This window comes from Peromyscus leucopus, chromosome 2 (genome assembly GCF_004664715.2).
Source record: "Peromyscus leucopus breed LL Stock chromosome 2, UCI_PerLeu_2.1, whole genome shotgun sequence".
Lineage (NCBI taxonomy): Eukaryota > Metazoa > Chordata > Mammalia > Rodentia > Cricetidae > Peromyscus > Peromyscus leucopus.
In genome coordinates this window covers 54,740,115-54,751,467 of record NC_051064.1, presented here as the reverse complement: position 1 = coordinate 54,751,467, position 11,353 = coordinate 54,740,115, and the positions used below count along the sequence as shown (strand labels likewise).

Here is an 11,353-nt window from a genome sequence, read left to right as displayed (position 1 = left end):
TGTATAATTCAGCTATCATTTGGCTTAAAAAGGCTTATTGGGAAATGTTATCATTTATACCATTTTCTACAGAGAAAATATTTTACTGTTTAAAATAACCCTGGACTTTTAAATTATAACCTGTTTTTATGTCCAAGAAAAATAAAATAAAATAAAACAAAAAAACCCAAAATAGTTGTTTTTGGATTAAAGTAGATTCGATAATCTACCATTTTATCTCATCATTTCTATATCATATCCCCCTTTTTGCCTTTAGAAAGATATCTTTGAATTTAACTTTTTTGTTTAGCTCTTTTCCTGATCATGACCAATAATGACTTGTAACCAATCCCTCTTAAATGATAATAAACATCCATAACCCATTTTTTGGTCATATGGGCATAATTGTCTAGACTACTTCCTGTTGACTGGGAGTGCTGGTAATCTTTGGACCCTGAGAAAATTTAGGGTAATTGTTAAGTCTTGGCTGTAGTATTCTGTGAGGCTGGATCATCTCAGTCAGCAGCCTGGAAGCTGTTCTGGATGTTGGATCACCTGGGTCATTCATTTTGATATATGCCTGGTCTCCTTGTTCTGAAAATACATATACTTTTAAAGGTAACATACATATCTGCATTAATACAAGTATAGACTGTACATTGTATATAAGTTAGCCAAAGATGATTTTTTTTGTTGTGTCTAAGCAGGTAAAATATACATTACATGTCTTGTACTTCTTCGAGATTTATTTTTTTATATTTGTAATCAGAATTTCAGGGGGTCTTTCTCAATCAAACCTGATTTTCTTTAACCCAGAATGAATCCACAGCTCCTCATTTCCTGTGGAAACAAAACCATAACCTCTCCCCCAAAGTTGTCATCTTTTGACTTAAATTTTGAAGTCAAGATATCTTTAAAATATATAGATTTGTTGAATCTAGCAGTTTTTATAATCCAGTGTCTCTTAGCAGCCAAAAGTTTTCAAAGATAACACAATAGCATACAGGTTCCAGACTCTCTGTGTGTTTCCCATCTTTACATGGCTTATTATACTTTTTTTATGACTCTATTTCTTTCTTCTTTTTTTCTTTTTTTGGTTTTTCTAGACAGGGTTTCTCTGTGTAGCTTTGCGCCTTTTCTGGAACTCGCTTTGGAGACCAGGCTGGCCTCGAACTCACAGAGATCCGCCTGCCTCTGCCTCTCGAGTGCTGGGATTAAAGGCATGTGCCACCACCGCCCGGCGACTCTGTTTCTTTTTTAAGGACTTTGTCTACCCCTTTCTTTTCTCTCCTAAGCCTATGTATGTTTTTAAACACACTGTCACCTGCTTAGAGGTTTTTTTTTCGTCCAAATCTATCTTCACTGCGTGTCTGTAACCTTTTCTGTCTGCATGAACAAAACCCCCAAACCTGCCATGCAGCATGCTGGCAGAGCTCTCAAGCCCTCAGGCAGTGGCTAGGAGACACCTCTCTGTACTACAGCTGGTGTTGGAGACTTCAGGAACCTGCCCTGCTGCTTAGCTCATGGTGGTTGGCAGCTGGCTCCATCTCCCACGCAGCTGTTGGGAGATGTGGCTGGCATGAGACAGTGAGACTAGAAAGCTGCGCCTGGCTCTGTTTTTGTGTGTTTAAAACCCTTTTAAGGCTTTTTTAGATCTTATATGGATCTATGCTGGATGGTGGGTGCCACTTGTAGGTGGAGTTTTTCTGTCCTGACTGCCTGCTTCCAAATAACCAGCAGCCACTTCCCAAATAACTGACTTGGGAACTTAATATTGTAAATGTTCAGTTGATAGCTCAGGCTCATTATTAGCTAACTCTTACATTTAAATTAACCCATATTTCTTAGCTATATTTTGCTGCATGGCTCAAGTCTTTTTTTTTTTTTTTTTTTTTTTTTTTTTTTTAATTAAAACTGTTTGGCCGCCGGGCGGTGGTGGCGCACGCCTTTAATCCCAGCACTCGGGAGGCAGAGCCAGGCGGATCTCTGTGAGTTCGAGGCCAGACTGGGCTACCAAGTGAGCTCCAGGAAAGGCGCAAAGCTACGCAGAGAAACCCTGTCTCGAAAAACCAAAAAAAAAAAAAAAAAAAAAACTGTTTGGCCATTCACATTATGCTTTTTTTTTTTTTTTCGTTTACATTGAAAACACTCAAGTAGAAAATGATTAATTACAGGAGGAGATGGGTCACATGTAGCTTAGGAAGGATTCAATGCCCTATGAACTCAAGGCTATCCTTTATTTCCTGATTCTCCTGCCTTTGCCTCCCAAATGCTGAAATATAATTTTTTAAAAATATTCTATTCTTTGAAATGTTTGCCTTCATGTATGGGTATGCATTGAATATGTACCTGGTTCCTGTGGAGAACAGAACAGGGAGCTGAATCCCCTGGAACTTAAGTTACACAAGGTGTGAGCTGCCATGTGGGTGCCAAGTACTGAACTTGGGTCCTTTGCAAAGGCAGCAAGCGCTTTAACCACTGAGCCATCTCTACCGTCCTAAGTGCTGGGATTTCAGTGCCATCACCACACCTATCAGCCCTAGATGTCCTGGAACTCACTCTGTAGACCAGGCTGGCCTCAAATTCAGAGATCTGCCTGCCTCTGCCTGGGTGCTGGGACTAAAGGCATGTGCTGGGTGGGGGTGAAGAGCTTATTAAGCCATTTTATTTATTTTTGTCTTCATTTAACATTTTTTTCTAAAAAGTAGTGTACTTCCTATTATTGAACCAGTTAGTCTCATAATTATACTTTTCTCTTTGAGCCTCAATTTATATATATGGCTTATTGACATAAATTCTCTTTACATCACTGTTTGGTTTTTGTCCTTATCTTGCAACCTATTTTTGAAAGTTGGTAGGATATAATCTCCTTGAGTTCTCCCTCCATCCCTTTTGAATGAGTATAATTTTTATATCTTCATAAAATAAATTACACATAAGAACCATATTTAAAGTAACAGAATGCTTAAGAACTCCCCTCTCACAACACTAATGGAAGTCAAATGGACAGCTGAAGTATCACAAAGCCTATGCCAAAGGTGAACTGGAACTGAAGACAAGCAAAGAAATATACTACGGTCAAAAATACATGAAATCTTGTCAACATATTTTATGCCAAAATCAGTTCTAAGGGAGCAAAATGTTCTGTAAATTTTAACAGTAACAGTAAATTTAGGCACTGATGTTAACTAAAAATACATATTATAAACAGTCAGCTTCTCTCCTGTAACTCAGTATGTTTTTTTTAAAGCAATAGAACACTTCAACTTTGTCTCAAAACTGAAATTCAAGGTATTACAAGAGTAATCTTAATATTATTTTTTATCGTTTTATTTATTTTTGACACAGGGTCTTGCTGTACAGTTCAGGCTAGGCTGGAACTAGCAGCAATCCTCATGCCTCAGCTTCCTGAGTGCTGAAATTACAGGTGTGTAGCAACCACACCTCTGTGATCATGAAAGTAAATGTCACTTTTTCCAATATTTTCAGTGCTGATAATTTCCAGTGCCTGTCTGTCTCATACTGCTTCTATAAAAATAGAAACCAGAAAAACCAAACAATCATTTATAAACAATCTTGTTTATAAATAAGGGCAGTGAAAATAAATATGAAAGAAAAATAAAGATGCCCAAATTGGCATTTCCTGAAGTCTCAGGCAGAGGAAGAATGTGGGTCCTCTAACTTTAGTCCTATCAGATCATACTGTAATTTTCCCACCAATCACAGAAACTTGATTAAGAACATTATTGACAAAAATAAAGCACAGTGGGGCTGGGAGACAGCTCAGCACTCAAGAGCATGCACTTACAATCCTGGTGCTCCTATCTGGAGGCAGAGACAGGAGAATTCCCGGGAGCTTGCAGACCAGCAGGCTTGGCCAATGCAAAGAGAGACTGTCTCAAACATGGCAGAAAGCAAGGACCAACAAGGCTGTCCTCTGACCACCCCATATGGACTGCGGATCACATACAACCACATTCATGCACATACACAAATGTGCACACAAACACACATGCATCACAGAGGAAAGAGGTTAGCAGAATGATTTGTGTGTGTGTGCGCGAGCGTGTGCGCGAGCGTGTGTGTGTGTGTGTGTGTGTGTGTGTGTGTGTGTGTGTGTGCATGTAGAGGCCTGACCACATCTCAAAGTGTCATTCCCCAGGAGCTATACACCCTGCTTTTAAGATGGCCTCATTGGCTTGAAGCCCAGGTTCAGCTGGGCTGGCTGGTTCATGAACCCAGTGTTCTGTCTCAGGTTTCTTTCATGCGGGTTCCAGGGATGGAACTCATATCCTCATACCTGCGGCAAGCATTTTACTCAATGAAGTATCTCTCAGACATCGATGGAATGATCTCTACATTTTTCTCTAGTAATATAGAAATGTAATAACTATATTTAAAATATTAAGTCTGTATCCTAAAAATAAACAAAACCAAGTACTGAATTAGGTTATGTGAGTTTTTAACTTTATATTGTATGTCATAATAAACAACTAAACTTATTTGGAATTAAAATGATTTTCCAAGTACAGCAATGGACAATGTAAATTTCTAGAATTCATTCTTCCCGAAATGAGTTTTTAAAGTAAATTATATTATCAGCTTATGTTGTACTAGTTGTGTCCACAACATAGTAAACCATGGAAATGACATGAAAAACACTGGAAATGAGCACATGATATACCTATAATAAAATGTCTTCATGAAGTGTGGCGGTGCAAACCTTTACCCCAGCACTTGGGAGGCAGAGGCAGGTGGATTGCTGTGAATTGGAGGCTGCCAGCAGGGTCTACAAAAGTGAATTCCAGGACAGCCATAGCTGTTGTTACAGAGAAACCCTGTCTTGAAAAACAAAAAACAACAAAAGTCCTCATGAAACCCATTACTATGTACAATAAATATGCCAACTAAAAACAACAAGCAACATTGGGGGACTGGAGAGCTGGTTCAGCAGTTAAGAACATTCGCTGCTCTTGCAGAGGACTTAAGTTCCGTTCCCAGCACTTCTACGGTATCTCAGAACTGCCTGTAACCAGTTCCAGGGATCAAACACTCCCTCCTGAGCTTTATAGGCACCAGGCACACACGGGGCACAGATAAATAAGCAGGCAAAACACTTATAAATCTTGAAAGTATTCTGTGTGCATACAAATGTATTTGTGTTAGCTTTTCATCACTATGGCTGAGATAAAAGGTTCCTTTTGGCTCAGTTTTAGAGGTTGTAGCCTATGATCAGACAAGATCATTGCTTCCAGGCCTCCGGTGGGTTTTCCAGATGGCGACGGCAGATGTACACATGACAGGACTGAACTGCTCACCTCAGGACCAGGAAGCAAGAGAAAAGAGACTTGGGTCCCACAATCCTTTTTGAAGTGCACCTTTCAATGATCTAAAGAATTCCCATCAGGCCCCACTTCTTAGTTTCCATACCTCCCGGGGAAACAAACTTTTAGCCACATTAACCTTCAATGGATACTTTAAAGTCACACTATCAATATTCACATGTGTACATCAATTACCAGAAAAGGTAATCATGTTGATGACATGAAATAAAAGGAATTCTGTATCTTTTTAATTGATCATACAATCTAACTCTAAGATGAAATCCAAACACAACCACCATCTGCCACATAGACTTGTTTGTCAAAATTAACTGGAGACAGCAAGTAGAGAAAAACACTGGATTTTCCCTCAGAGATAGGGTTTCTTTGTGTAGCCCTGGCTCTCCTGGAACTCACTCTGTAGCCCAGGCTGGCCTAGAACTCAGAGATCGACCTGCCTCTGCCTCCCAAGTGCTGGGATCAAAGAGTGAGTCACCACCAACCAGCATTAGGGAAGGAACATTTTTGGCTCTTGCAGAGGACTGGGTCTGGTTCCCAGAACCTTCAAGGTGGCTCAGGGTCATTTGTAATTCCAATTCCAGGGGATCCACCAGCCTACTCTGGCTTTTGTAGGTACCAGCACACACATAGTGAACATACACACAACAGAAAGAGGCTCAGACACAGCTTCTGTGACAGGCTTACTGGCAGGTAACACCCAGACCAGGAAAAGCCGTAAGCTGACCCCACCCAGAGAGAGCCTGCATCTAAGGGGAAATATCTGACATCCCAAACATTCTAATCATTAGATAAGTTTAGATAAGATGGCCAGATGTCCCTGAGTCTAGCATACATCTATTTCTGTTTTACAGATACTCCTAGACAAATGTCAGCCAATCAGGGTCCTGAACCCTAGAAATCCCCTCACCCCAACTTCTGCTACCCGACCTGAGCTCAGGGCTCTCTGCTCTCTCCACTGTGTCCAACGGACAGAAAGACCAAGCTTGGAACTTGAAAATAAAGGCTCTTTACTTTTACATGTGGTATTCAGTCTCTGTGGTGGTCTTTTTGGGGTCCCCAAGATCTGGGCATAACACCATACACAGAAAAATAAATTAAAAAAATTAGTAGAAAATCAACTCCCCAAAAAGTTGTCCTCTTACTACATGTACACCACAGTATATGCACACAGGGGGAAAAAAAGGGGGAAGCTTTTTTCAGAGAAGATTCTGTAACTATTTTCCCATTCACATCATATAATTCTGATTCATTCCTGTCATAGTATGTGTTTACACTTTAAAGAGTATAAGCTACTTATGTGTACTACAATGACTATCACATCACAAGTCTAACTATGCATTGACACTAGTTGGGGGTCAGCATTCTTCCTCTGGCTCTCGTGACCGTTTCCGGAAATTCGAAGAACCTCCTGTCTGTGATGAAGAAGCAGGGACAGCAGCATCTCTAAATCCTTGAAGTGTGATTTGAAATGGTACTGTGGACTCCTTCTGGCTTGGTGACTTGTACAATGTTGCAAACTTTTGCTTTTGTTCCCAGTGAAAAATAAGCCTTATTGTAGCAGCATGTCCCCAGCTTTCCCCTAATGCAGGGACAAGTAATGCTTGATTTTTATCAATCTTTGTTGTCATCTGATTAGTTAAAATAACAGCTAACCTGTGATTATTTGCAAGGCTGATCATTTGTTGGGCTAGGCCATTTAGTAGTCGAGTACGAAGGGACAGATCATCAAGGTCATGACGAAAAGGAAAAGCAATACCATCTATGATCACCAACCGCACCTTTGAATGCTCTGAAAGGAAATCTGGAAGGAGATAGACTTGCGCCAGCAGCTCAGTGTAATCATGACAACGGAAATAATAAATATGGGAAAGAATATTTTCAAGAGTGAAATCCTCCAAGGCTTTCTGATGGTCTTCGTCCATGTGTGCTCCTGCTATAAGACAAAGGTGCTGAATGCAGGCAGTTGCAAGGGTTACCACTCTATCAATCATAAAACTTCCCTCTGTGTCAATAAATACTGCTTCACCTGCTATTCCTCCAAAACATTCTGGAATCTGCACATCCACTGCCAATTGCATACATAACTGTGTTTTTCCAACACCTGGCACACCACAGACTTCTGTCGTTTTCATTAGGGGTATTCCACCCCCAAGAACGTTGTCTAGTGCCGAACAGAAGGTGATTATGAAGCCTTGGGTGTGCTCCTGCTCAAGAAGTTCCAGGGCTGTGCACTTCCTGTCTGCCACAGAGGTCCCAGCACATCTTGGTTGATCTGTGAGACATTCTCTTCTTACAATTTGCAGAGTTTCTAAAGCTTCCTCTTTAGATATCCCAACTTTGCTGAGCTCGGAGGGCTTCACCTCCAGGATGTCCTCGGCAGTCTGGAAACCTGCCGCCACCAGCTTCCCCCGCACCGCGGGCGACAGCGGGAAACCCACTAACTCCCGCTGCATTTTTGAAAGCGCGGCGCCTGCGCGCCCAGTCGGCTCAAGTCTTGTTACCTACTTTTCTACACATCCTGCTTCCTTGTGTCTCTTCTGGCTCTGTCCTTCTTTTTCCCATTATTCTCCTAGTTTGATTGTCCTGCCTAACCTCATTCTGTTCAGTTATTAGCCAGTCAGCTTGTTTTTTAAACCAATCACAGCAACAAATCTTTACAGTGTACAAAGGGATTATTCCACAGCAAATCCCAGCACTCAGGAGTCAGAGTCAGACAGATCTCTGTGAGTGGAGGGACACCATGGTTGACAGCATGTTCTAGGACAGCTAGGGCCTCACAGTGACCCTGTCCCATAAGTAAGTAAGTAAATAAATAAATAAAGTAGTATTTAAAAAGTCAGACACAAATGGGACCTTACAAACCCCCTCCGGTAGAAATTTCACTCTTGTTATATAACGACCTGCTTGCCCTGCCTGCTTACCTCAGAGATCCTCTCCCTATCCCAAGAGTGAGCCACACTGTCTTCCACAGCTGGCACAAGCATGTCATTCTGCTCTCCTGGTAATCGTGACGTGTAGCTGTAATCCACTTGAATTTTATGGCAGCATATGGTGTGATGAACGGTTCAAAGGCAAACCATCCAATCGAATATGGTTGCTGTTCTACTATACCAAGTAGTGTTCGTCTTTATGCTATTAATTTTGATCTGTCGTGTATATTGCATCATTACATTTTTTAGTTTATTTCTGGTATTGATATCACTGATATCACAAAACTTTTTTTCTAGCTTTTCTCTCTCTCTCTCTCTCTCTCTCTCTCTCTCTCTCTCTCTCTCTCTCTCTCTCTTTTTCCTGACGGTATCTCACATAGTCCAGGCTGCTTTCAAACTCACTATGAAGCTGAGGATGACCTTAAACTCTTGGCCTTCCTGCCTCCACATCCTTGGTGCTGAGATTACAGACCTGAGCCACCAAATCCAGCTGTGATTTTACAAAACTTTTAAACACGAGTGGTTCAGAAATTGTTACTTTATAAATAAATTAGAATCTGATGGAAGACTCCGACACTGTTAAACTTCTGAGGACTTTTATGCTTCCCCTATCCTTGCTGCTAACTTGTGGGATTCAGTAGTCCCGGGAAGGATTTAAAGCACCAAGCACTAGGACTTGGGTGTAGTTGAACAATAGAATGTCTGCCTAGCGTGCGTGCGTGTGAGGCCTGGCTTCCACTCCCAGAACCACAAAAATAAATAAATGAACAAAGAAACAAACAGATAAATACATACATACATACCAAGGAAGTGTTTATCAGGCCAGATTTCTTCTCATTCCTTCCTCAAATCATGGAATTCAAATCTTTGAGGGGTAGAGCCTAGGATATGAGCAGTTAAGAAATTCTCTGGGGTCTGGAGGGATAGCTCAATGGTCAAGAGGGAATCCTACTTGTGCTGGCTGGTTTTTATGTCATCTGAGAGGAGGGAGGCTCAGCTGGAAAAATGCCTCCATAAGGTCAGGCTATAAAGCTGGGCGGTGGTGGCTCACGCCAGAGACAGGCGGATCTCTGTGAGTTCGAGGCCAGCCTGGGCTAGAGTGAGTTCCAGAAAAGGCGCAAAGCTACAACGAGAAACCCTGTCTCGAAAAACCAAAAACCAAAAAAAAAAAAAAAAAAAAAAAAAAAAAAAAAGATTGGGCTATAGTTAAGCTTGTAGGGCATTTTCTTAATTAGTGACTGATGTGGGAGAGCCTATTCCATTGTGGGTGATGCCACCCTGAAACTGAAGTCCTGGGTGCTGTCTCTCCAGCCCTTAAAATAAGAAAACAGGAGGAGCAAGTCCGTAAGCACAAAGGTGTGTGCCTTTGTAGCTTCTGCATCAGAGGGGCACATACATACACAACAGACATACATATAATTAAACAATAAAATAAATCTTAAAATTACATTAAAAATTTTATGTGCATAACTATTTTGCCTACATGTATGTCTGTGCATCACATGTGTGCCTAGTGATGAGGAGGCCAGAGAGGATGTGGAATCTCTTGGGACGGGAGTTATAGACAGTTGTGAGCTGCCGAGTGGGTGCTGGGAACTGAAGCCTAGTACTCTGGAAGGGTGGCCAGTGCTCTTAGTCACTGAGCCATCCCTCCACCCCCTAAAGCTTGTTTTCAAAAAAGAAATTCTTCGGTTTGTTACATTTGTGAGCCTGCATCTTAGGGATTAGAATCATTTGTACTGACTTTCTTCCTCCCAAATCTCTGGCCAATCTCTCTGTCTTGCTTTTTCTGGGTAGGTTTTGGAGAATTTTGGGGGCCAGTATCTCATACAACCCAAGGCTTGAACTCGATATGCAATTGAGGCTAGTCTTGAACACCTGATCCTTCTGCCTCCACCTCCTTAGTGCTGAGATCACAGGTATACACCTTACATCATACTCTGTGACAGTCTTAAATTCTTTTTGAGACAGGGTCCTGCTCAGGCTGGCCTCACTGTAGCCCAGGCTGGCCCAGAACTCATTCTGCTCTCCCTGATTTAGCCTCTGTAGTGATTAGATACAATCATAATCATCACCCCAGCTTCAGGTTTTTCCTGGTTTGATGCCTCACACCTGTGTAGGTATATGCACAGCAGATGGATGGTTTGGGGAAGTTGCCTCCATCTCCTGACTTTTCTAAACTCACATGAATGATAATAGTTTCCTGGCCAATTTCTGGGCATGTGTGCCGGCTAGTCTTATATCAACTGGACACAAGCTAGGGGTATCTGAGAGAAGGGAACCTCAATTGAGAAAATGTCCCCCTAAGATCCAGCTGTAAGACATTTTCTTTCTTTCTTTTTTCTTTTTTTTTTTTTGTTTTTGTTTTTGGTTGTTTTTTTTGTTTGTTTGTTTTTCCTGTCAAGGTTTCTCTGTGTAGTTTTGGTGCCTGTCCTGGATTTCGCTCTGTAGACCAGGTTGTCCTCAAATTCACAGAGACCCGCCTGACTCTGCCTCCCAAGTGCTGGGATTAAAGGCGTGTGCCACCACCACTCAGCTCATTTTCTTAATTAATGATTAGTAAAGGTGCCCTCCCTGGGCTGGTGGTCCTGGGTTCTACAAGAAAGCAGGCTGAGCAAGCCAGGGGGAGCAAGCCAGTAAGCAGCACCCCTCCATGGGCTCTGCATCAGCTCCTGCCTCCAGGTTCCTGCCTATTTGAGTTCCTGTCCTGACTTCCTTCAGTGATAAACAGCGATATGGAAGTGTAAGCCAACTAAACCCTGTCCTCCCCAGCTAGCTTTTAGTTCTGGTGTTTATCCCAGCAATAGAAACCCTGACTGAGACAGCACACGAGGAATGTGTTTCCTGCAGCAGTTGCCATATGCTTCTTCCTCTGCTTCGTCTCTTATTTTGTGCTTGACTGTGGTTTATATCATTTGCACTTGGCCGTCTTTTAGAAGTAGTTGAGGTAAGAATTAGGGTAGAGTCAGGGTAGTCTTAAAGGAATTAATTAATAAAAAGATTGTATGGGGGCCAGGGATGTGGCTGGCTTGGCAGAGCGCTCCCCCGAGGCCCCACGAAGCCCTGTTTTCAGTCCCTGCATAAACTGGGTATGGTCATAGA

At 41.9% G+C, this 11,353-nt stretch overlaps 1 protein-coding gene across 2 annotated transcripts; it reads right to left on the bottom strand.

The window, feature by feature from the left end:
- Positions 1-6,676: 6,676 nt before the first annotated feature.
- Positions 6,677-7,796, bottom strand: LOC114710587 (DNA repair protein RAD51 homolog 3-like). 2 transcript variants are annotated; one of them, XM_037202300.1, is made up of 2 exons: positions 6,975-7,796; positions 6,677-6,900 (listed from the first exon to the last, which is right to left on the bottom strand). In XM_037202300.1, the coding sequence occupies exons 1-2, from the start codon at positions 7,772-7,774 to the stop codon at positions 6,765-6,767; spliced, it is 936 nt and encodes a 311-aa protein (XP_037058195.1). In that variant the 5' UTR covers positions 7,775-7,796; the 3' UTR covers positions 6,677-6,764. The 2 variants fall into 2 exon arrangements, with proteins under 2 accessions (XP_037058195.1, XP_028750585.1); XM_028894752.2 differs by having other exon boundaries at positions 6,819-6,900; positions 6,968-7,796.
- Positions 7,797-11,353: the final 3,557 nt, after the last annotated feature.

Coding starts and splice junctions, on each gene's coding strand:
- LOC114710587 (XM_037202300.1), bottom strand. CDS start 7,774: ATGCAGCGGGAGTTAGTGGGTTTCCCGCTGTCGCCCGCGGTGCGGGGG. Junction 6,901..6,974: donor AGCCTTGCAAATAATCACAG/GTTAGCTGTTAT, acceptor TCCCTGCATTAG/GGGAAAGCTGGGGACATGCT.